This window comes from Fukomys damarensis, unplaced genomic scaffold (assembly GCF_012274545.1).
Source record: "Fukomys damarensis isolate Sample0158 unplaced genomic scaffold, DMR_v1.0_HiC HiC_scaffold_19, whole genome shotgun sequence".
Taxonomy (NCBI): Eukaryota; Metazoa; Chordata; class Mammalia; order Rodentia; family Bathyergidae; genus Fukomys; species Fukomys damarensis.
In genome coordinates, this window is record NW_022900931.1 from 65,148,333 (window position 1) to 65,173,813 (window position 25,481).

The 25,481-nt window shown below is 51.8% G+C and overlaps 1 protein-coding gene across 7 annotated transcripts in view; it reads left to right on the forward strand.

Annotated features, from left to right (window-relative positions):
- Med25 (mediator complex subunit 25) overlaps positions 1–21,178 on the forward strand; it is a 25,084-nt gene extending 3,906 nt beyond the window's left edge. For 2 of the 7 annotated variants that reach the window (XM_033765896.1, XM_019210072.2), the window contains exons 4-18: positions 9,577–9,675; positions 9,890–10,010; positions 10,410–10,572; positions 10,706–10,836; positions 11,051–11,138; positions 11,234–11,427; positions 11,673–11,801; positions 12,271–12,356; positions 12,430–12,487; positions 12,581–12,688; positions 14,293–14,481; positions 14,565–14,636; positions 14,764–14,985; positions 15,261–15,441; positions 17,247–18,549. In XM_033765896.1, coding sequence (XP_033621787.1) covers positions 9,581–9,675; positions 9,890–10,010; positions 10,410–10,572; positions 10,706–10,836; positions 11,051–11,138; positions 11,234–11,427; positions 11,673–11,801; positions 12,271–12,356; positions 12,430–12,487; positions 12,581–12,688; positions 14,293–14,481; positions 14,565–14,636; positions 14,764–14,985; positions 15,261–15,441; positions 17,247–17,491 — 2,082 coding nt within the window. In that variant the 5' untranslated portion in view covers positions 9,577–9,580 and the 3' untranslated portion in view covers positions 17,492–18,549. Of the gene's footprint in view, positions 1–9,576; positions 9,676–9,889; positions 10,011–10,409; positions 10,573–10,705; positions 10,837–11,050; positions 11,139–11,233; positions 11,428–11,672; positions 11,802–12,270; positions 12,357–12,429; positions 12,488–12,580; positions 12,689–14,292; positions 14,482–14,564; positions 14,637–14,763; positions 14,986–15,260; positions 15,442–15,855; positions 15,989–17,246; positions 18,550–21,142 lie in introns of those variants that run through there. The other 5 variants (XM_033765897.1, XM_033765898.1, XM_019210071.1 and 2 more) reach the window with 5 other exon arrangements.
- The last annotated feature ends 4,303 nt before the right edge of the window (positions 21,179–25,481 follow it).

Genomic DNA, 25,481 nt, shown 5'->3' on the forward strand with positions numbered 1-25,481 from the left:
TGGTATCTTGGGTCCTTGAGCTTGCGAGGCAGGGGCGGAACCACAGCTAAATCGCTGGCCCCATCGGTACTGGGGATTGAACTCAGGACTTTGCACTTGCCAGGCAGGCACAGCACCACTGAGCTACATCCCCAGCCCCAAATGTATCCTTCTTTATAGCAGAGTAGTACCCCATTATATTAGAAAAACACATCTTTATCCACTGGTCAGTTGATGGGCATTTGGGCTGTTTCTAAGATTTAGCTAATACAAACTGTATCGCTATAAACATGGGTATGCGTATATCACTGTAGTATGATGCTCTTAATTCTTTCGGGAAGATACCAAATAGGGAAATAGCTGGGTTGAATGGAACCTTAAGTTAGTTTTTTGGGGAATCTCCACATTGATTTTCCGGGTGATTGGACCTGTCGGCACTCCCACCAACAGTGGAGAAGGGTTCCTGTTCCCCCACATCCCCTCCAGCATTTGCTATTGGTTGATTTCTTTCTTTTATTTTTTTGGGGGATGGAGGGTACTGGGGATTGAACTTAGAAATTCATGCTTGCGAGGCAGGCAGGGGAACCATTGAGCTAAATCCCTGGCCTTGTTTGATTTCTTGATAGTAGCCGTTCTTTCTGGAGTGAGATGGAATCTCAGCATTGTTTTATTTATTATTAATTTTTTTGGGTATCAGGGATCAAACTCAGTACCTTGCATTTGGGAGGTAGTCATTGTTTCAATTTGCATTTCTCTCTCTCTTTTTAAATACCAGCATTTATTTAGGCATTTACTTCATTTAATATTAAAATGTTAATTTTAATGTTAGTTCTTTTAAGTTTGATAACTCTCAGTAATACTTTAAACAAATCTATAAAACTAAAACATAAAATCCACTTATATATAAATAAAATATAAAATGACATACAAACAAAATTTTTGGTCATATTTGTATATTTTAACCTCATACAGTATATGGGTTTTTATGACTTCTAGCATACTCAACACATAAGTGTGTATTTATCAAAAAATGATATTACATAGTCTTTCTCTGTAGAACCCCTGTAACCTTAGTGATTAATTTGTTCCAGAATAAATTTACATGTTATCAAAACATACCTGTTGTGTGAAACTATCTTTACCTGACTCCGTTTTAACTTCCGACAGTACCACAGCATCTGCATTCATGACCCGCCTTCTCACTGCGTCCTCTCATGTTGCCGTTCTGTGCATAGATTTTCCTTTCTGTTTCATATTACGCTGTTATTCAGGGACAGCTGGGATTCCAGTTTAGGGTTAACTATTGTAAATCTAGTGTTCTGTATGCTGTACTCTTCAGCCCTCGCTCAGATGCTCAGGTCATATGCTGTTTTGTAGTTCTTGCTACTACCACCCTTCAACCATTTTCTGCCACTGGTTGCTCTGCCGTACAACAAATTAGCAATACAGTACAGAAGCCCTTCTATTCAAAGGGATACGTTCAAAGATCCCCAGTGAATGCCTGAAACTCTGAACAGTGTCACACCCTATATACACTCATATATACATATACATAACATGCAGATACATATACATAGAATCGACCAAAAAATGTATACAGCCTTCAGGAAAAGAAAAATAGTATGATGTTTTTTCAACAGATGGGGTTATCCTTAAATGGGGGACCCTAAAAGATGTCATATATCACAGAAAACGCACTACACTCCTGGTTAATTTGCATCTCTTGAATGACCAGTGATGCTTAACCTTTTTTTCATATATTTATTTCCTTTTTGTACTTTATCTGAGGAGTGTCTGTTCATTTTAGATGACCATTTCTGGATGTGTCTTTAAATTTGGGGCTCTAGGGTCGGGGATTTAGCTCTGGTTCTAGTGCCTACCTCGCAAGTGCAAGGGCCAGAGTTGTTCGATCCCCAGTACACCCCCCACAAAAAAGTATCTTTTTTTTTGTTTGTTTGTTTTTTGTTTTTTGAAACAGGGTCTCACTATGTAGTTGAGACTGATCTGGAACTCACTATGTAGCCCAGGCTGGTCTCGAACTCACAGCAATCCTCCTGCCTCAGCCTCCTGAGTGCTGGGATTACAGGTGTGTGCCACCACGCCAGCAACAAAAAAACTAACAACATTACAAGATCCCAATAATGAATGTAACTGTACTGTATACCTAAAGTGTACTAATAAACTCAATGAGGAAAAAATAAATAATTTGGGGACTCTGCTTTTTTTTTTTACTTTTTTATATATACTAGATAGTAGTCCTTTGTCTGAAGAACAGCTGGCAAAAATTTTTTCTTTCCCTGAGGGTTGTCTCTTCACTCTTGTTAGTGGTTTCTTTTTCTGTGCAAAAGCTTTTTTTTTTTTTTGGTACCAGGGATCGAAGTCAGGTGGTTTTGCTTGCAGGGCAGGCGGAACCACTGAGCTAAATCCTTGGCCAAAAGCTTTTTAATAAGTAAGATTTAATTGATTCTTTGTGATATTTCTCATGTGATCGGGTTATAAAGTCATTGCCTACACCAGTGTCTTCAAGAGTTCTACCTATTCTGGGCATGGTGGGGCACACCTGTAATTCTAGCATTCAGAAGGCTGAGGCTGGAGGTTTGCTTAGAGTTTCAGGTCAGCCTGGGCTGCGTGATGAGTTCAAGGCCAGCCTGAACTACAAAGGGAGACCCTGCCTTAATTAAAAAAAAAAAAAAAGTTCTACCTATTCTGTCTTCCAGCAGATACAATGTTTCTGTTTTTAACATTTACATCTTTGATCCATTTAAATTTGAGTAGTGCAAGATGAAAGATAGGGGCCTAGTTTTAATCTTCAGCATGTGGAAAGCCAGTTTTTCCAGCACCATTAATAAAGAGGCTTTCTTCCAGTGAAGATGTTTGGCTCCTTTGTCAAAAATAAGGTGGCTGAGTATGTTTGTAGGTGTTTTTGCATCTTCTAATCTGTTCCATTGATCCTCAAGTCTGTTTTTTGTTTTTTTGTTTTCCCCCAGTACAATGCTGTTTTTACCACAGTTGCTTTGTAGTGTACTTTCACTTGATCATAGCCAAAAGGCCAAGAGGCAATTGTAGTATACGTTCAAGTCAGGGATTGTGATGCCCCTGCTTGCCTTTGTTACCCAGAATTGCTTTTGGTATTCTAGGTCTCTTCTGGTTCCAAATGAATTTTAGGATTGTTTTCTCTAATTCTGTAAGATATGCTCTTGGTTTTGATGAGGATTACATTAAATCTGTGTAACAGTTTTGGAAGTATGGCCATTTTCACAAGTTGGTTCTTCCTACCCAAGAACAAGGGATATCTTTCCATTTTCTAATATCCTCTTCGATCTCCTTTTCAGAGTACTATAGTTTTCCGTGTAATGGTCTTTTACATCTTTCATTAGATTAATTCCTAGGTATTTCTCTATTTCTCTCTCTCTCTCTTTTTTTTTTTGTGGTACTGGGGACCAAACTCAAGACCTTGTGGTTGCAAGGCAGGCATGGTGTCACTGAGCTAAATTCCCCGCCCCCCCTTTTTTTTTTTTTTTTTTTTTTTTTTTGTGATACTGGGGATTGAACTGGGGACCTTGTGTTTATGAGGCAGGTGGCAGAACTGCTGAGCTAAATCCCTGGGCCCCCAGCTTTTGATTTTTGGGTGTTGATTTTGTATCCAGCTAAACTACTGAATTTGTTTATTAAATCTGGAAGTATTTTGGTGGAGTTTTTGGGGTTTCCTATGTAGAGCATCATGTCATCGGCAAATAATGATAATTTTACATCTTCCTTTCCTATCCTTATTCCTTTTCTTTCTCGTCTTATTTCTTTGGCTAATGTTTCCAGGACAGTATGAATAAGAGTGGACATCCTTGTCTTGTTTTTGATTTTAGAGTGAAAGCTTTCAGTTTTTATCCACTTAGTATTGTGCTGGCTGTTGGTTTGTCATAGATGGCTTTTATCAGATTGAGATAAAGTCTATTCCAATTTTCTGTAGGCTTTTTCCTTTAATCCTGAATGGGTGTTGAACTCCAGTGGGCGTTGTCGAATGCTTTTTCTGCATCTATTGAGATGCTCGTGTGGTTTTTGTCCTTGGCTCTGATGATACAGTATTTTACATTTGTTGATTTGTCTATGTTGAACCATCCCTGCATCCCTGAGATCAAACTTACTTGGTCATGGTGTATGATTTTGATGATTTGCTGCATTTCTGTTTGTCACTATCTTAGTGAGGATTTTTGCATCTATGTTCATTAGAGAGATCCATGCCCAGCTTCCTCTACCCCACTAAATTGGGTACCAGATCCCAAAAGGCATGGCAATCAGAAATGTCTCAGTGCACTTTCCGATTTCCCCTGGAGGACAAAATTTACTCACCCCCCCCTTTTTTTTGGTACCAGGGATCAAACTTGGGACCTTGTGCTTGCGAGGCAAGTGGTGGCATCACTGAGCTAAATCCCTGGCCCCAAATTTACCCCTTTTTATATCCACTGACTTAGATTTTCTTGAGAATGGAACAACATTAAATGGGGTCTTTGAGACCTGATCCACATCTGGTTTCCCTCAAGTCCCTAGCACCCCTTGCACACCAGCATGGGATTAGGTACAAAAGAGGATGCAGGAAAACTGTGTTAGGTAAGTGAATGAGTGCCCAAAATGCCTTTCATAGTGGTTACTTAGCTAAACTCCTGCGCTACTTTCATGGTCCTAACTCACGTCTTCCATCTGAGAAATGGTCCTGTATTTCTTCTGTAAGCAGCCACTTTTTCCCTCCTCCACTGCTGTGTTCCCTCTCAAAGCCGCACACCTCTAGACTGCATCTGTCCAGGTCCTGAGTATTTCTCCTGCTGTTTGCTTCTGACTGGGACTTGGGAACCAACAGGCCTTACGAGACCTTGCCTGGGTAAATGAATGAGTGGAAACTACAAGAAATATAATTATCAAGAAGCCAAACCTCCAGTGAGTGTTGAATGTTAGGAAATGCAGTTAAACTCTTAGAAAATTCTTCCAGCGTTGTGACTCACCCCTGTAATCCCAGGACTCTGGAAGCTGAGGCAGGAGGATTGCTTCGAGTTTGAGACCAGCTGTCTCAAAAAATAAATAAAAGAAAATTCTGCTGCAGTTCAGTGTGGTATACACCTAAATCCTAGCATTCTGGGAGGCTGAGGCAGGAGAATTGAGAGTTTGAACTTCCTTAATTTAGTGACTTAGTAAGACCCTGTCCCAAAATAAAAAATAAAAAGAGTTTGGAGTGTATCTCAGTGGTAGAGTGTCCCTGGGTTCAATCCCCAGTGTGACAAAGAAAAAAAAAAAGGGAAATTCTGACCACCGTGGGGAAGAGGGAGCTGCTATCCAGGCACCTGAATCCTGTGTCCAGCCCACCTCTTAACTCAGTGTTCTGTACCTGGAACCACATAAAAGCTAGCTGTGTTCTCAGTGTGGAGTCTTCCAGATCAGCTGATAAATGTTGTCAGCCATTGTGTGCTGTTGCCCAAGGTCACTGTTTTGATCCGGGCTTGTGTCAAGTGTCTGACATTCCAGAGTGTGCAGCGGGACTACAGGTAAGCAGCCCTTTTTCACACCAGAAGAAACCTTGTCTTCTCCTGAGAGGTTTCAAATTTAAGGAGGAGGCATGCTTTCTTTTTGTTGATGTGTCCTTGCTTTCAGCTTTGGGAAGATTTTCTTCTGCATTTCCTTTCTTAGCAGCTAGCAACTTAGGATCTGAAAGAATAGAGGTGGACAGAAAATAGACCAGAGGGTCTCCCCCTGTAGCTTTATGGCAGCCAGTTTGTTGTTTGTTTATTCATTCAACATATTTGTGTGTGAATGACACCAGAGTTGTCAGTAGGTAGGAGACAAGCAAGGTATGCCTCTCTGTGGTTCTGTGTTTGGGTGGGTGCTGCGCTGGCTGGCTTGCAGGAAGCTCTTGGGTAGGACTGGCTGCTGTTAGGTCCTGGCCTGTTCTGACACTGCGCCTCCAGAAGGTGACAATGGGTAGGATAAATGGGGACAGGTTCCAGGGTGAGCCAAGTACTGAGACTCATTGCCTCCATTACCCAGGGTGCTTCATTTTCAGAATTTTATTGGTGGGGGGATACTGGGGATTGAACTCGGACCTTGTGCTTTCGAGGCAGGCAGTGGCACCACTGAGCTAAATCCCCGGCCCCTCAGGGAGCTTTATTTTATTTATTTTTTTACCCTGCAGGAGATTGAACCCAGGGCCTCAGGTTAGGCAAGTGCTCTACCGCTGAGCTATATATCCTTAGCTCTTACGATGAATCTTAGTCCCAAGTAAACTCAAACATAAATAAGAATGGGGTTGGGGCATATGTTGATGGTGTGTTTGCTGAGCATACTGAAGGCCTTGGTCTGATCCCCAAAAGTGCAAAATAAATAAACAAGGGGGGGAGATTGTTATAGAAGGAAGCAGTAAGTGACACACAGAGAGGTGCAGAATGGAAGTAAAATAACAAATTTACTTGTTGATAAGGGTGATCGCACATAAACCATGCCTGGGTCAACAACGCCCTGGGTTACAACTCCTCTTTTTATAGGGTTTACAACCTTGATCTCATTCTTGTGGTTACATTTTATTCTCTCAGTTCACATTACCAAACAAATCATGGACACAAGACAGTTAACTTTCAACCCAGATGTAGCAATTCTTTGTGGTTCAGGGAGTTTACCTTGAAGATTCACCTAGCTAGCCTAGCCCAAAGAAGCAGGTGTTCAGGGTCAGGAAAGCAAATGTTAACAATGGTGCTTTTGATCTTGACACTTTTACAATCATGTGGTTTACAGAACTTCGGAGCTCAGGGTATTGATGTACTCTGTTATCTCAGGATGAGACCGGATGCGTCATTTAGTAGTTACGCCTCCGGTGTCTGTTAATTCTGAACTCAACAAAGCACACTGCTGTTAGACCCAGCAGAAGCCATTTTTTATTGTAATACTTTATAGGTTTTTGATATTTATAAAAGTTTCCCTATCATAATCAGTGATATTTAAGCTATATTTTGGATCATATTTTAGTTCTGCTCCCCATTTTCAGATTTTTCTCATTTGTTTGACCGTATTTGTTACATGTCTTTCATGCAGCTGGTAGTCTAACTTACCATTGAGTTCAATAAGAAAAAAGAAAGCTTCAGGGCAGGGGTTTAGCTCAGTGGCCCCGATTTTTAAAATGTTGAGATGGTCTTGCTAAACTTTGCGGACTGGCCCTGAACTTGTGATCTTCCTGCTTCAGCCTCCTGAACAGCTGGGATTATAGGCATGCAACACTATGCAACCCCCCACCCCCTTAAAACAGTCTTAACTATGTAGTGAAGGCTGGCCTTGAATTTACTATGTAGCCCAGTCTGGCCTCAAATATTCAGTGATCCTCCTGCCTCAGCCTCCCAAGTCCTGGGATTATAGATGTGCGCCACCCTGCCTGGGAAAGATAATTATTTTAAAGTATATAATTTGATAGCCTTTATATGTTTGCAGTGTTGTGTAGCTACCACCTCTGTTTAATTCTAAAACATTTTCATCATCACACTGAGCATAGTGGTGCACACCTGTAATTCTAGCACTCAGGAGGCTGAGGCAGGAGTATCACCTGAATTCAAGACCAGCTTGAACTACGTAGCAAGACTGGGTCTCAAAACAAACAAATGAAAAACAACCAGAAAAGGGGGGCAGAGGAAAAAAAGTGCTTCTCATCACCTCAGCTCCAGGGGAAGGACTTGGCTTGAATCTCATAAAGGCCTGAGACAGTTAGGGTTTGATTTCTCTTTTAGCAGGAAGCTGGACAGCAAGCTGGGTATAGGGTAGATTTATTCAATGGAGTCTACCTATTGCTGTGTCTTTAAAGTACCTGTTCAGAATAGTCTTGCATTGAGAAAGAGGGCTGGGTGCCAGTGCCCTGAGGGGCAGTAGGATTCTGGGGCCCTAAGCTGCAGTGCTGAATGGCACCAGAAGGGACATGGGCAGGGAGACAGGGCCTGGCCGTCTCAGCGCTTTCCACCTCGGTGCTATCAGTGTGTGGCAGGCAGTGACCGAGGGTACATTGTAAAGACGGCTCAGGTGACTCAGACTCCCTCTCTGAGGGCTGTACGGGCCAGGCGGGGGTGGGAAGTGGGTAGCCATGGCATCAGATGACCTGTGGCAGTTCAAGCGAGCTTCCTGGAGAGGGTAACGCCACACTGGGCTGGTGACGCAGGACAGATCATTTGGGTTTCTTTCTCTCTCTTTTTTTTTTTTTTTTTTTATAAATTTTATCCCCCCCCTGCCAAGGTTGGATTTCTAAGCCAGAGTGGGGCTGTGGTCCGGGGGATATGACTACAGAGACCTAGAGGTCAGATACGTTACAGGGCATGCAGGACACGGGTGTGGGCTGAGGCTGTGGGTTTACTCCACCTTCACAGGGCCCAGATCCTGCTGGTCATGGGTTTGTGGCCAGCTTCACTTGTGCTTGTTGAAAGCCCTGGGTGTGGTTGGCTTTGTTTCTTTTTTTGTTTTTGTTTTTGTTTTTGCTTTTGGTACCTGGGGTCAAACTCTGGATCTTGCTCTTGCGGGGCCGGTGGTGGCACCACCGAGCTAAATCCCCGGCCCTTGTTTCTTGTTTATTTAGTGCATGTTTTCCTGTGGCCTCCCATATGGTGATTGTAGTGGTCAGGGCTGGGAACAAGAAAAGTCTCCAACCTCACTCCTGCTCTTGGGAACACGGGGGCAGACACAGATGCTGAACCACAGTTCAGGGGGCCGGGGCCTCCCATCTCCACACACATCCCCTCTGGCAAAGTCAGTTTCAAGGGTGGTGGCAGTAGGTGCTGGAGTACAGGCCTTTCCTGGGCCATTTCCTGGGCAACCTTAGGACTTGCCTGCAGATCAGATGCAGGGCAAGAAGGAATGATTGATTGATTGATTGATTGGGAGATTCCTACACTGGTGCAGCAAAACATGGGGACTGCGTTAGAGAAACAGAGCTCTCCTGACGCACAGCTTTGAGGCCGGAGGTCCAAGGTCAGGGTGCCAGCAAGGCCAGGATCCCTCTGCAGCCTGGAGGGGAAAGGTCATTCCTTGTCTCGGTCATCTGCTGGTGGCCCCGGCCATGCCCTGCCTTAACAGCAGTGTCACCAGTCTTCACAGGGCCACCATCCTCTTCCACGTGTGCCCCTCTCTGTCCACTTTCCTCCTTCATAGACACCAGTCTCACTGGCTCGGGGACCCTCGTACCCTCAGCTTACTTACCGCTGTGATCTTGGAGAGATTGTTTCCAGTAAGGTCACCCTTTGAGGTACTGAAGATTAGGGCCTTAGCCTGTCCTTAGGGAGCACACGTTTCAAGCTACAGCATGGTGGGTGGGCAGAGGAGGCTCTGCCCTTGGCTGGTGAGGTCCTTGGCAGCTTTAAAGATGGAGCGGACAGCCCAGAGAGGAAGGGACAACAGGAGAGTGCACAGGCGGCAGTCACACCAGGACCGGGACAGAGCGCAGGGCCTAGGCTTGGGGTCTCCCGTCCTCACTCTCAGGATAGATCAGGGAACTCACCAGTGTCCCAGGGCTGGTGGGGGGCAGGATGGAAGCAGGCTCTTGGTGGTGGCTGGGCCAGGTGATGACTATGGGGCTGACTGCCTGGCCTCTGGCAGGTTCATGGGCGGCGGCGGTGAGAGCTGCAGCCTCATTGCAGAAGGCCTCAGCACAGCACTGCAGCTCTTCGATGACTTTAAGAAGATGCGTGAGCAGATGTGAGTGTAGCCTGCCGCATGGTGCCACTTCACATGTCCCCTGCCTGCTGTGTGACCAACAGCAAGTCCTCCAGGCCCTTGGTGTTGTCAGTTGTAAATTGGGGCATTGGTCCTGACTTTATGGGGTGCAGGGGTAAATCTCAGCTCTGCTAGGGCTGGATCCCTTCTCAGGCCCTGCTGGTGCCCATTCCATGTCTTTTCTTTTGCCCTGCAGTGGCCAGACACATCGAGTCTGCCTCCTCATCTGCAACTCACCGCCGTACCTGTTGCCTGCTGTCGAGAGCACCACGTACTCGGGGTACACAACTGAGAGCCTTGTGCAGGAGATAGGGGAGGTAAAGACTCCTGGCCTGAGAGAGGAGGCTGGGCCTGGACCCCGGGTCTGAGGGAGGAGGCTGGGCTTGGATCTCCGGGTCTGAAGGAAGAGGGTCAGAGCCTAAACTCCTGGGTCTGTGTAGGTTAAGAGGGAGTTAGGGTCTGGACCCCTGAGTCTAAAAGGAGAGCACTGGGGCCTAGACTGCTGATTCTGAATTGCTGGATCTAGCGAGGAGGGCTGGGACTTGGACCCCTGAGTAATCGTGGATTGTACGTGTGGCTCTTATGTCTGTCAAAACAACCATTGCCCAAATCCCCTGGGCATCGAGTCCCCATTCTCACCATTGCGGTGGCTGCTTGGGAACCCACTGCAGTGTCCTGCGGAGGGGTGCTGTGCTGACACTTGCCCTCTCCTGCAGCGTGGGATTCACTTCTCCATCGTGTCCCCTCGGAAGCTTCCTGCCCTGCGGCTTCTATTCGAGAAGGCCGCCCCTCCAGCGATGCTAGAGACACTGCAGCCGCCAGCAGATGTGAGCCAGGACCCGAGGCACATGGTGTTGGTGCGCGGGCTGGTGCTGCCCGGTAAGGCCCGGGCACAGTGTGGTGGGACAGGGCAGGGTTCAGGTGTCTTCCCTGCTCTCTCTGACCTAAATTCTGGATTTTCTTCCCTCCTCTGCCTCTTCTTGTGGGCGCCTGGCCATTGTCCTGGTCTTAGTTGGGGGTGGCTCGGCCCCAGGCCCCCTCCAGCCCAAGCAGCAGGTGCCTCTACCACCCGCACCACCCTCGGGTGCTACGCTCTCGGCTGCACCTCAGCAGTCCCTGCCCCCTGTGCCGCCACAGTACCAGGTATGGATGTCATCAGGGAGGGACTCAGGCCTGGGCCTTGTAGGAGGCGTCTCCTCGTGACAGAGTTCAGTGAGCACTGGGACGTGTGGGGTGAAGGAGTCCCCACGGGACATCAGAAAGGTGGGACTGTGGGTGTTGAGGTGCAGTCTGTGGGTGCAGTGCGGGGGCCGTGCCCGGGGGCCCCGTGCACACCAGCCCTTCCTTCCTTTTCCAGGTTCCCGGGAACCTGAGTGCAGCGCAAGTGGCCGCCCAGAATGCGGTGGAGGCTGCCAAGAACCAGAAGGCTGGACTCGGCCCCCGCTGTGAGTCCCAGGGTAAAACGGTAGGGTGGTAGGTTCGGGGAGGGTGAAGGACTTGCTGTGCATGGCTCCCTACTTGTTCCTCCATTCTCCCACAGTCTCGCCCATCAACCCTCTCCAGCAGGCTGTTTCAGGAGTGGGACCCCCCTTCAGTCAGGCCACGGCCCCAACATTACCCCCAGGGCCTCCTGGTGCCACCAAGGCACCTCCTGCCTCCCAGCCCAACATGGTCTCCACGGTGGCGCCTGGCCCGGGCCTGGCCCCCACCGCACAGCCCGGGGCACCATCCATGGTAGGTACCAGCGAGGAGAGTGGGTAGTGCCATTTGACCTCCGGGCTCGGGGCAGCATTGGCGGTCTGGGGCCTCAGGCTCACAGTGCACGTGAGGTGAGAGGGCCGGGGCAGAATCTCAGGAACCCAGGGAGCCTGGGAGGCCTCGTGTCCTATAGTGCTCGGGCACTGACGCTCCCTACCTCTGCTGAGCGGTGCTGGGCTTGTGTGGAGTCGGCCCCTCCCACTCCTCTTCCTTCTCGGCAGGCGGGCACAGTGGCCCCAGGTGGTGTCAGTGGTCCTTCCCCGGCCCAGCTCGGGGCGCCAGCCCTCGGTGGGCAGCAGTCAGTCTCCAATAAGCTCCTGGCCTGGAGCGGGGTGCTCGAGTGGCAGGAGGTGAGTGGGTCACAGCTCCCTTGGGCAAGTGAAGCTGAGGGCCTCAGAACCGTGGATCTGTGGCTCAGGACCAAGGTGGGGTTAAATGTGGTGACCACTGGGCTTAGTGGTCACTCCTGTAATCCCAACGCTCGGGCGGCCGAGGGAGGAGGAGCCCAACCTGGGCAATTCAGGGACTCAGCTGAGACCCTATCTCAAAAAGATTAAAAGAGCCGGGGATGTAGCTCAGTGCAAAGTAAGTTGTGTTGAGGTAAAGAACCCAGGAAGACCGTGGTTGTGGCCCCTGGAGGATAGTGGGTTAAGGGATTCAGGGCCAGAGGAGGAGCCCCTGGTTTTGTAACCCGGAGGCCAGAGAGGTTGGGGTTCGTGAAGAGGGGGCATCTTGAGCCTGGGGGCCACCAGGGTGAGGCAGGAGCAGGCAAGGCCTAGGCTGGGGCCCCTCTCTGTGACTCACCTTCTTCCCCCTCAGAAACCAAAGCCCGCCTCAGTGGATGCCAACACCAAGCTGACCCGCTCCCTGCCCTGCCAGGTCTATGTGAATCATGGAGAGAACCTGTAGGTGGCCTTTGGGGGCGGGGAGGGCTGGGGTCCACTCCCTCTTGACCCTTGTCCTCATGTTGTTCCCCAGGAAGACAGAGCAGTGGCCACAGAAGCTGATCATGCAGCTCATCCCGCAGCAGCTGCTGGTGCGTAGCCTGAGGGGCCCCATCCAACCTCCCTGAGCTCCCTGACTCTGTCCCCTCCTCCCTCCCCACATGGTGTCCACGGTGTCTCCACAGACCACCTTGGGCCCTCTCTTCCGGAACTCGAGGATGGTGCAGTTCCACTTCACCAACAAGGACCTGGAGTCCCTCAAAGGCCTCTACCGCATCATGGGCAATGGCTTTGTGAGTGCTGGGTGGGCAGGGGCTGCCTCTGTCCTGCCGACTCTGACCAGAGCCCCTGGCGAGGGATGGAACCCAGGGCCTTTGCCCCTACTCTGCACGAGCCTGGAGCTGCTTTGACGCTTGGTGGGCTTCTGGAGCCTGGGCTCCTCACTTTTCTCCCAGACCTTTGCTTTTATCCTGTAATAGTGTGAAGCTGAGGCGTGTCACAGAGTGTGTGGAGCGGTTAGGAGGAGGCCATCGATTCTGATAGGGACACTGGGGGGTGGATTCCTGGGGCTGCCTGAGCATGCTGCTCCCAAGTGGGGGCTTACTCCTGAGATGCGGGTGGGGGGGTCGAGGTGAGCGTGTGGGCAGCATGAGGGAGACTCGCACTGCCTGTCCTCCCCATGCCTGCTGCAGCCCCGCAGGCTGTCTTCCCAGTGTCAGAGTCGTCACATGGTGCTCTGTGTGGTCTTTGTCCACGTCCCAGGGACCACCTCGAGGAGTCTCTCACACGCTGCCCTTGCCACAGAGACTGTTGTGCTGGGCTGTAAACGCTGGTTATCTTATACAATCCCGGTCCTGCTTGGGGACTGATGGGGCGGCTCTCACACAGCGGCCGTGACTGTTGTCATCGGGAAGTATGGCTGGATGGGCCTGGCTCAGCTGGGGCCCTGCTGGGACTCAGTCCACAGTGTGCATGGCCCAGTGCCACAGCTTTTCATTTCCTGGACTTAGCAGCTGGGTTCCGACAGGGCGGTTCTCGTAGCCGGAGCCATTGTGTGCACAGTGCCGAAGTTGGGTGAGGAAAGAGGCGTTGCCATGAACCTGCCATTCCTTGGGAAACAGAATCTTCCTGGGCCTGGCTGGCTGGGCTGCGGTGATTTGCACCCTGGTGCCTGGGCATCACAGCCTGCATAACCTGGCTCCTCTCGGGGGAACTGGCAGTCAGTGCCGGGTAGGCCAGCTAGCAGCTCTGCCTCAGATGGGAAACCGAGGCTCAGAGAAGAGAGGCCATGAGGTCCACTCCCCATCCCGCTGTGAAGCGTTATGTGCAGCTGCCTTCAGATGACCACAGTGACTGTCACGCTTCCTGAGGGTGGCGCCTCGGGCAGGGCCGTTGGGTATCGCACGTCCTTGGGTCACAGCAACTGCGTGATGTTGGTGCTGCTTTCTCAGTTCCCACTGCGGGGAACCAGGCACCTGGTGGAGGGTTGTGAGGGTGTGGCCATAACTGGGTGCTCAGGCCTGTCACTACTGCTTATCACATGCCTTTGGGCCCCTCCCTCAAGGCTGCATCCCTCCCGATGGCCTTTCAAGTGCAGCCTTGGTGTGTGGTAGCCAAGGAAACAAGACCCGGGGGATGGTGGTCCCAGTCAGAATTGTACACTGCCCCTGGGTGGGCCCTTGCTTTCTTCCCTGTCTTTCAGCTGTTGGCACAAGCTAGTCTTGCCCTGCCCTCTGGGACCTTGACTCACCCCTGAGCCGCACCTTCTGTCTCTGGGGCAGCCCCAAAGCAACCCTGCTTTCATCTTCCTACAGTGGAAACCCTGCCATCCCTGTGTGGGGCTTCTGGAGCCTTCTTGGTTGGACCTCAGGCGCCCTGTCTGTCTGTCCATCTGCAGGCTGGCTGCGTGCACTTCCCCCACACGGCCCCGTGCGAGGTGCGTGTGCTCATGCTCCTCTACTCGTCCAAGAAGAAGATCTTCATGGGCCTCATCCCCTATGACCAGAGCGGCTTCGTCAACGGCATCCGGCAGGTCATCACCAACCACAAGCAAGTCCAGCAACAGAAGCTGGAGCAGCAACGCGGGGTGAGCCCGTCCCTACCAGCACCTGCCCAAGCTGAGCACGTCCTCCCTTCCCATGCCTGACCTGCCCCTCTCTCCCTATGCAGATGGGTGGGCAGCAGGCACCCCCAGGCCTGGGCCCTATTCTGGAGGACCAAGCGAGGCCTTCGCAGAATCTGGTGAGGACAGAGTGCTGGGTCGGGACAGGGTGGGACAGCCCCGGAGGATGTCTGTCAGTGCCCTGTTCTGTGAGGTGGAGGGCTATGGGTTCTCTGACTTCTCCCTCGTCCTCATCTCTCTTCCCAGCAGCTTCAGCTCCGCCCACCACAGCCCCAGCCTCAGGGTACCGTGGGGGCATCTGGGGCCACTGGACAGCCCCAGCCCCCAGGTACCACCCAGGCCCCCCCTGGTGCCCCCCAAGGCCCTCCTGGAGCTGCCCCTGGCCCACCTCCTCCTGGACCCATCCTTCGGCCCCAGAACCCTGGGGCCAACCCCCAGCTTCGGAGCCTGCTTCTCAACCCGCCACCGGTGAGATTTGGGGGTAGGGCAGCTGGTCCTGACCCCAGCGATTCTGATCCTTTTGTTTGGGGGAGAGAGGTGATCTTTGGTCAGTGGGTGTGATGGACTCCCCACAAGGGCTTCCAGCAATCCCACCTTTAGGTTATGGGGGCTTCTGCTAAGGTCTTGGAAGAAAGACCCCCAAACCTCAGGCTGAGACTTTCAGGAACCCTTAGGCAGTGGCAGGATGGTGGGTGTGGCAGGGCTTCACCATGGCCTCTGAGCCTTGCTCTGTGTTCCCCCAGCCCCAGAGTGGGGTGCCCCCGCCCCAGGCCTCCCTCCACCACCTCCAGCCACCAGGGGCTCCTGCGCTTCTGCCCCCACCGCACCAGAGCTTGGGGCAGCCCCAGTTGGGGCCCCCACTCCTGCACCCGCCACCCGCCCAGTCCTGGCCCGCTCAGCTTCCCCCACGGGCTCCGATGCCAGGTAAGGGAGCTCCAGGGGTGGGCAGGTGGCTGGACCGAGCAGCCCAGCAGCCCCTGGACAAGACTGCCAAGGCCAAGGGTTCTCCCTGTGGCCATCGGGGGGCTCCCTGGGCTACTGGGAAGTGCCTCCCACAGGATCAAAGATCTAGAGGGCAATAACTTCCCACGATCTTCTCCATGTCTTGGGGGTGCTGGAAAACGTAGTCTGGGCCAGAGAAGTAGTGTGGGGAAGGGCTCCCAAAGCCTCTGGGGAAACTTGGTAACCGCTGGGGTCAGCAGGCACCTCTGAGGGGACCCCAAGGCTTCCTAGGAAATGGAGTGCCGTGGGCTCCCAGTGGAGAGAGAAAGCAGGCCCAGGGTCCTCCACGGCCCCAGGGACTACTGGGAGATGCAGTCCTTCCCCACTGCTCCCCAGGTCAGATGCTGCTGAGCGGGGGTCCCCGGGGCCCGGTCCCCCAGCCGGGCCTGCAGCCCAGCGTCATGGAGGACGACATCCTCATGGATCTCATCTGAATCCCCAGCACCCAATAAAGTTCCTTTTAACACACGCCCCGGCTCCCATCACTGACATCCCCCAGGACTGGGCAGGAGCACACCCGGTCATCTCTGTCCTTGTTCTTGCTTCTGCAGACTTCCCTGAGGCCCCAGGCTGGGTGGCGCTGGGCCTCGTGGTGTCAGGCCGTGTGTTGCAGCTGGTTCTCAGGGAGACTCGTCAGGAGGCGGGTGTCAGGCAGCTAGCGTGCAGGACCGGTGCTCTCGTGGAGACTGCAGAGGAACTGGGGGAGCCCAGGAAGGGCTTCAGATCCAGCCAGACTCTGTGGAGTCTGGAGAGAGAAGCAGCAGTTAGCGGGGTCGAGGGACAGGTCCCCAGGAGCAGACAGGGACTTGGCACCTGAGGAGAGGGCAGGGGCAGAGCCCGACAGCTGGAGGGCTGGGCAGGTGCCACTTCCCTGGTTGGTAGCTCGAAGCTTGTCCTGGGGGTCCAGGGCCATGGGGGCCAGTGTGGGTGAAGGTAGATGGCGAGTGCCGGCGGCCCAAGGGACGTCCAGGTGCTGGTGCCATGTTGGAGCTCAGGACGTGACCTTAGGGATAGCGTGCTTGGTTAGAGCCCCAGGGCTGGATGAGGTGCCCAGGAAGAGCACAGGCTCTGGGCCCTTGTTGGAGATGGCCCTTCTGGGGCTGTGGACAAGGTGGACAGTTCAGCTGTCCCTGAGGGAAGACCTGGCAGCAAATATGGCCGAGACACAGTGAGATGAGGGCCCTGCAGGACGTCCTCCGAGACGTCCGGGGACGGCAGGTAGCAGGCAGTGCCCCCATGTGCAGGGCAAGGTGTCTGTCATGGGACTGGAGGTGAGTGTTGCTCAGCGTGGTCCGCGCCTGGACCACCGCCCTCCAGGCTTGGGATTCAGGGCCATGGGCCCGGCCCAGGAGAGAGGTTGCAATTTGGTGGCCCATGGGCCACTCTGCAGGTGAGCTTTGTTTGGCCTTCTCTGTGTTAGCATATGTGGTCCTCTTTCCTCATGAGGTAGTTGTGTCAACCGGGTTAATTCACGCACACAGAGACGTGCACTCTGCAGTCTTGGCTCCTCTGGATCCGTTGGAAGGTCCGGCCCCCGGGCCTGCCCTATGCTCGGCTCCGAGGGCCGGAGCTGCCCTTCTGGCGGGGTGTGTGCTCTCCATTCGCCACAGTTCCCACCACCCCTCCCACTTCCCCACCGCCTTGGCATGGGGCTGGCACTGTGGTTGCTCCTTGGTAGCGTTCAGAGACAAGTGAAATCTTTCTTGTACCCATGTCTCTACCAAAAGCGGCAAAACGAAAGAAAGAAGGAGAGGGCCGTGTGTTTCGAGAAAAATGGGAGCGAGACTATTTCTTTGTGGAAGTGAAGAGCATGCCTACGTGTCTAATATGCAAAAAAATCGTGTCTGTGTTGAAAGAGTACAACCTGAAGCGCCACTATGAGTCCAGGCACAGCAAGAGCTACGACCAGTACACAGAACAGACCCGGGACGCCATCCTCAGCGAACTGAAAAAGGGCCTCAAGTGTCAGTAGGCTCGCTGTGCAGAGAGGAAGAGACGTGGAAAAACGACTGGGCATTAAAACTGTGAGCTCATCCAAGAGCAGTGGTGTGTTGTGAACAGAGACACGTGCCGTCCAGACACGAGTCTGCGGGCATTTGCATCACGGGGTGATCATAAACTAGAGGCTTCACAAGTCCAGTTGCCTGAAAGTCGAATCAGTTGTGGCCTTTTCTGTCGCTGCTCATAAACTTACACCCGGTTAGCTTTATTTATTTGTGGTGTTGAGAATTTTGATGTGACCGAAGAAGTCTGTGACGTGGTACCAAGGCAGGCCCAACACTGGGAAATGAATGACTGTATTGAGAGAAATAAGTCACACACACACACACACACACACACACACACACACCCTGGTCAGACCGCTAAGCACAATTACAGACAGTTGGAGTAACTGTCGCAGGATTTGTCCACGCACCTCCATCCAAAGTGGCAGTGCTTGGCAAGGATGGAGGAGTCACGTCTTGACCTGTCACCTCCATCGAGCGGCTTTGAGAAGCCAAAGGGGCACCACGAATGCCTGCGATGTTTCGCTCCTGTGAGTTAGCTGTGGGCATGGTGATCGTGGCTTGAAGTGAAAGCCGGTTCCCTGAGGAGGTGGCCAGAGGCTTCTGAACACTGAACACAGCTCCTCAGGGACAGCCCCAGTGGCCCGGGCTGGCAGATGGGAATGCACTGGCCAGACATAATGTGACTCCTTTCCCTTTGCTGCAGTTGATTTCCAGAAGAGAGAGGTGGCCTGGACTGTAGTCACCAGATGATGGGGTCAGAGGCCAATCCCAGACTCACCGCACCCGCTTTGTATGACAATGAACTAACACTGTTTGCCACTGTCGGTTGGCCTTGCTGTTGCTCTGTGACTGCAGACCACAGTAGTAGTTGGACCGCAGGGCAGAGGGCTCTGGTCCTAAAGGCAGTGTTTTGGGAAGATGGCGAGATTCCAGTCCATCTGGTAATTGTCCTGAGTGTTTGTGTCTGGGCACACACGCTTGCGTGAACGGCCGGCTGTTTTCCATTAGGGACCTGAATCAAGTGAAGTTCACTCCCCATGGAAGGAGTCAAGGTTGAACTCCCCCCTGCCCATCCTGTTGCGCCTGTCCTCCAAGACCTGACTCCGATGTTTTGGTGTGGAAGAGGAGTCAGCTTGCCCGCCTCAATTCAAAGGAGCAAAAGAATTATGAAAGAGAAAAGAATTTTAATAATTAAATATTTCTATTTTTCAATTTGTATTTTTTCAATTTTGGATTTAAAGTATAAACTCCGGTATCCTCCATGTTTGTATTCTGTTCCATGCATTCACCGTAGTTGAGTAAAGATCCAATTTGATTATATTTCTGGCCGTGGACTTTTCTTATACCTGACCAGTTCACTCATTTCTGTGGCCCGCCTGGCCCCTGGAGGCAAATGAGTTTCTGTCCCTGCCCTGGACTATTACTGACACCTCTGGGGTCCCCAAGGGGCTGGGGATCCACGTTGTCAACGATGTCGGGCGTGGGAGAGATGGAGTAGGGGCACTGGTGGTAGCTGGAGATGGAAGGTGGGGAGATCTCCCAGGCAGCCTGTGTGAAGGGGTTTCTGAAAACTCAGCTGACTTCGGGGACCAGGCAGGTGATGAAAATGTGTGAAAGACAGGTGTAAAACAATAGGACACGATGGGGACTGTGGCGAACTTGGAGAGTGCTTGCTCTGCCTAATGGCCTTCAAATTAACACCCAAAACACTGTGAGGACCAAACAAACTCTGCTGATGGGTCCCATGAGGCTGCCAGGCTGCCATTTTGCGACCTCTGGAAGAGGAGAAGACCCCAGAACAAGGGCAGAGCCCTGAGAAAGACCCACGAGTGAGGGGTGGGCAGGGAGCTGGAGGAAGACAGCAGGAGAGGAAAACCAGGCAAGTGGGGTGTGGTGAAAGCAGAGTGGTTCTCGGAGGAGGGATTGATTGCTTTGTCCAAAGCTGCTGAAAGCCGAGAAGGTGGGGGGCCGGAAGCAGCCCGTGCTGCCTCCAGAGGGGAGAGGGAGCCCCACAAGGAAACCTGAGTCGGAATCCAAAATGAATTGGTCAAAGAGAAATGTTTCCAGTCACCAGTTTTCCTGTCTGACCAGTGGGGCCCTCCTGACTGCCGTCCAGTTAGAGGAACCACAGGGACTTCTGCGGCCCAGGCTCACTACGCTTGCCCAGAGCCAGGAGAACAGATCACAGCAGAACCCGTCTGCCCTTCACACGGCCCAGGTGATCAGGCCTGAGGCCTCCTGTGCCCTTGATAATGGGCCGGCACTGATGAACACATCCTGGGGGGAAGCTTCCCACTGAACACAAGGTCCCCTTGGAACTGTGGGGCTTTGGCCCAACTAACGTACCCAGCAACCCTGAGCTCTTGGGCGGTTCTCTCCCCATCTCCTTGACACACAGTTGACTGGGAGCAGCTCCTGCTGTTGTCTTTGGCTGGAACATACACTTGGAAGCAGAACTCAGTGGGCCAGACTGCATTTAAAAATGCATCTCAACAGCAAATAGCACCTTCATGGGAAGGCTGGAAATGAGTGAGTGCTCGGAAACATTTCGGTCTCCATCAGTTTGCTCCTGAATTATGCACCTGGGGCTGGTGCTTTTCCTGGCATCCCCACGATGGGGGACCCCGGGTGGCAGACAGCACATTGGCTTTGAGTGGGGTGTACGTGTAGGGTGCACGGCAACCGCCGACTGAGGGGCTCAGTCCCTTGTGCACCCCGCAGTACATTTTTAGTTGCCTCACTCTGCTGGGCTGTTGGAAGGTAGCTGTGCATTTAGACATGGGGGGCCTTGGGACGCTCCCCCCAGACTAACTAGGGGTCACATCACAAGTTAGGATGAAAGTTGAAGGCAGTGGATCTACAAGATCTCGTAGATCTTGTGCCAGACAGGCCTGATTTCTTTTTTCCTCGGTATTCGGTTGAGGGCCTTTATGCTGAGCTACATCCCTATCCCAATCCCTTTAAAACATTTTTTTGTTTGAGGGCCAGGGATCTAGCTCAGTGTTTCCGCTGCCTGCTTCCCACGTGTAAGGTCCTAAGTTCGATCCCCAGTACCAAAAAAAATTTTTTTTTTTTAAATTTGAGACACATTCTCATTAGGCCATCAATTTGCCTGGACTGAATTTGTGATCCTCCAGCCTCAGCCTCCCAAAATGTTGGGATCATAGGCGTGGCCAGCACATCTCCCCAACACAGGCACAGTTCATCCTTTTAATAAACTCAGACTGGGAGTTAACTGTTACATGCTGGGTAAGCAAGACGAAGTGAAAGACGCAAAGCTGAGGAGTTGGTGCCTAACAACCCTGGGTAGCAGTGGCTAGGAGCAGCCAGGGTGGATTTCTCTCGCTGCGTGGAGCGTTAGCAGCGGTCTCTCGGAGACCTTGAACGTTGCCAAGCGACGGAGTAAAGGCACAGAGTGTGCTGGCCTCCCCCAGCAATTAGATGTTCCAGGCTGCATTCACGAATCTCTTTTACGCTCATGGGCCAGAATGAATTGCGGGTTCTGCTCGACCACAGTGGGGTCGATCATTGGGCAACTGGGGAGCTAGGAATAGATGGTGAATAACACAAATGACTATTTTAACATTTTCATTCTTTTTGGTTTTTTGAGACAGGGTCTCACTATGTGGCCTAGGCTGGCCTTGAAGTCACCGTGATCCTCCTGCCTCAGCCTCCAGAGTGCTGGGACCACAGGTGTGCACCACCACGCCTGGCAATCTGAACACTAAATGGTTTAATGAAGCATACCTAAACAGACACTTACTCTACCAGAACCGAGACCTTTGCTTTGAGTATTGGCCTCCGAGTCAGCATACCTTGTGATTTCCTTGTGTAAACTATACCCACAAACCAGACGCGTGACCTCACTTTTAATAGTTTTAAATGGTTTGGGAGCCTGAAGACCAAGCGAACTAGGGCTGGCCCTCCTCTGTGTTTGTGAGACGCCTTTCCATTCAGTCCTGCAGAGCCGATTTGCTGGCACTGGCCTGGAATCCCTCCCTCCCAGCACTGGCAACCTGCTTGCTTGTAGCCCTTGACCCAAATTAGGGTCCATTAGCTTGACAGTGGATTAACGTGTTTGATTCAGAGCACCTGGCATGAACAGGTTTGTTTGGGAGCACAGCTTCCGCTCAGCACCCTGCGGCCTGGCGGATGGGGGCTGCTGAGTCACCGGAGGCCGCCTGTCCCCCGCCTGGCAGCAGCATTTACAGTCAGGCAGGAGCTGCTTTCACCTTAGCAGACTGGAGAGAGGCCTGGCTTCAGGGAACTTTCCTGATATTTCAGCCTGCATTTTCGTTTCACCTTTAAAACAAAGATTTTTTTTTTTTTTTTTTTTGGTACAGGGGATCGAATTTGGGACTGTGTATTTGCAAGGCAGGTGGCAGAACCACCGAGCTAAATCCCCGGACCAAAAATGTTTTATGAGTACAAGTTTGTGGTACATGATTCCATTTGCAAAAGATGTATCTCCCTGTTTCCAGTTATCTATTATTTTGCACTTTGTTTTATTTCTGCATGGTTTCTCATGTATGAGAAGCCATGTAATATTCAAGCTCGTGTCTAATTTACTTAGCATTAGTCTTAAACAGTATCCATTTTCCTAAGTGACTTAAGCTTTCCCTTTTTATTTTTTTGGTACCAGGGATTGAACTTGGGGGGACCTTGCGCTTGTGAGGCAGGCAGTGGAACCATGGAGCCAAATCTCTGGCCCAAGCTTATCCTTTTTTGTGGCACAGTAGTATTCTATCGTGTCTAAGTACCACATTTCCTTCATCCATCCATCCATTGAGTGTAGCAGTTGTGGCAAACCTATGTCAGGGGTGCCACAGTGGGCTCCTGTATCTAATCATTGAAAGCGCTAAAAGATTTGCCATCACTGACATACAGGCTGGTTCTAAGATGTCCATCACATGAGCATCGTGGGTCACTTCATTGAGCCTTCTGACATGAGCTTCCATTTCACTCTCCCTTGAGTGTCCTGACAGACTTCTCTCCGTGTGTACAAATCTGGGCATTCATCCCACACATAAGCCCAGATTGGGTCTGAAGGAAGAGGAGGCTTTAGGCAGAGAGCAGGAAGTGGGGAGAAGCGGTCAAGAGATCATCTGGAAGGGCAGCTGGGGCCACAGCGAGGCCTTTGAATTCACTGATTCTAAGGGCATTGGGAGCCGGGCGTGGTGGCACACAGCTGCAATCCCAACACTCCAGAGGTGAGGTAGGAGGATCACCATGAGTTGATGCGAGCCTCATAGTTATCTCACAGTGAGATCCTGTCTCAAAAAAAACAAACCAGGGCTGGGGATTTAGCTCAGTGGTTTCGGTGCCTGCCTCACAAGCACAAGGTCCTGAGTTCAATCCCCAGTAACAAAACCAAACCAAAACAAAACCAACTGAGGGCACTGGGAAACCACTGAGGGTGTTCATCAGTGGGCGGGAGAGACCAAGCAACAAGAGTTAGGCGGCATCACCCAAAGAGGAGATGCTGAAGGCTTGGCCAGGAAGAAGCAAGGGTCTGGGGAGCCTGAGGGACCTCCTGTCTGTTTTCTCCTCCCTGCTGCCTGCAGTGAAGTGAACCTGGGGGTGACTTTAGGGCCATGGGGTGCTTGTCCCTCTCTAACCACAGTTGGTGGGGCTTATTTCGCTCAGTGGTGCTGCCTCCTGCCTCGAAAGTACAAGGACCCGAGTTTGATCCCTGGTAGCAAAAAAAAAAAAAAAAAAAAAATTCTTAACCACAGTCTGGGTCAGGAGCACAATGCTGGGGTCCAGTTCCTGCTGGGCAGGAGGCTTTTTTGGGCAGGGAAACAAACCTGGCCAGGGGAGCTTTTTCTACTCCACCAGCCACACTTCCATCTCCTGGCTGTGACGGGTGGAGCGATACAGTGTCAATCCACACACGACACATCCTTCGTGATCTCACGCGGTCTCATCTACCCACACACGAGTTTCCATAGCCAGATGCCTCTCATCTGTTTGGTCAGTGTCTCAGAAGTGCAAGTCGGTGTGATGGCACACACCAGGAATGCTAGCCCTCTGGGAGGCTGAGGCAGGAAGAGCATGGTGAGTTCAAGGCCAGCCTGAATTACAGAGCGAGACCCTGTCTCAAAACAAACACCCCCCGAAGTGGCAATTCTCCTTTTCATTCAGTTGGTGCTACCACTACACAGGCAAAAAACTTTGGCATCTCCCTTCCTCTCTCTGCCCGCCATCTGCACAGGTCATTTGGGCTCCAGCTTGGAAATCCACTGTGCAACCAAGCAACTCCACCAAATCCTTTGCAGCTAGGCGCCTTCCATCAGTGCTGTCCGATCTCTGGGGTGCATTGTTGTCAGTCTTTTCTCAGCTCACCTGCTTGCAGTTGTTACCCAGTCATCTTTTCCAGCAGTTGGAGGAACCTGTAAAAAGAGTTGAATCTTCAAAAAGTTAACTCTTCGGCAGACAACACCCACATACAGTAAGAGTTCCAAGGAGCCTGAAGGAGTATACTGAGCCCCCGTGCCATCCCTCTCCCCATTTCCTTCCCCTGCCATCTGTCGGTCTTCTCAGGGCTCTCAGGGTCCCAGCTGCTTGGAGACCCCGTGGGTTGCTGTGCATTCTGGGAATGGTTTGTTCTCAGCGTCAGTATGAGCCCTGTTCCCCTGCAGGTCTTTCTGGGATTCCCCAGCCCGGTGAGGCTGAAGCCCAGGCCCCTCCTGCAGGCCTGGCGAGCCCTGGCCTTCCCAGGCGCTCCTTTCCTGACTCCTGCACCGGGCTCTTTTCTGCCCACCGGCCGGCTTTGGGGTTCTTGCCGTTCCCTCATTTTATCAAGCTGCTCAGAGTTCACTTTCCTGGCTTCCCTTGCTGTCCCCCCACCAACCAGCTCATTCATTGCCCTGTGCATCTATCTTAATTCTTATCACCAACTGTGATCACAGACTCAGGCGTGGTGAGGGACCTGGTGTAATTTGATCATCGCAGTACAAAAGCGGACTGGTACTAAGAGGATTTTTGTGTGTTTTGTGGTAAGGTACGGAACCTAGTGTCTGTCGCAGGACAGGCAAGCTCTGTGCCCCCGAGCTACACCCCAGCCCTAATGGGATTCTTTTTTTTAAAGAAAAATTAACGAATAATTATGCTAAGCAAGCATAGATTCTTACATTCTATTCTGTTTTGTTTTTTTGGTATCGGGGATCAAACTCGGGACCCTGTGCTTGTGAGGCAGGTGGCATAACCACTGAGCTAAATCCCCGGCCCAATTCTTACATTTTATTAAACTCACTCTCGCTCTTCAAAACCACTCTTAAGGTTGGATGTTATCACATTTGAGAAACAAATTTTACACAATTAAATAACTACTCAGTCACTTTAGTTGAACCAACGCAGAGAATAAACGAACCGCCAGCGGGAGTCCCCGGAGGCCAGGTGCTTGGAAGGTGGAGTAAGGGGCGGTAGGTGGGGGCTGAGCACGGTAACCATTGGGCACGCGACTAAGAGAGGCCGACGACCCGACCCCGCCCAGGGCACGCAAAGCCTCCTGGGGGTTGTAGTTTTCTATCAACTAACACGTCACCGCCTATAACTTTAAAGTCTCTGAGTGATGCTAGCCACACCCCCAGGCCTCTTGTAGGGTCTTCTCATCCCCAGACCCATTATTCCCCCTTTTCCTGCTGGTGGCCTTTGGTGTAGGGTCATCAGTCTGAGTCCCAGAGACTTTCGGTGAGGTCTCGGGGCTGACTTGGTATCGCCTGGTTTCACCCCCGCTTTGGTATGGTCTTTCGCCCTCACCACGCCCGCCGAAGTTGTTTCTGGGTCGCACGACCTCGTAGCTCCTCCCCCGCGGAGGAGTGGCCCGTGGTGTTTTCGCCTCTCTATCCCTCCCTCACACGCCCCCTTCGCCCGGTTGGTACGCTCCGACCACGCCCCCTCGCGGACGCCGTTGGTACGCGCCGGGCTCCCCGGCTCTGCTCAGTGGTTTGG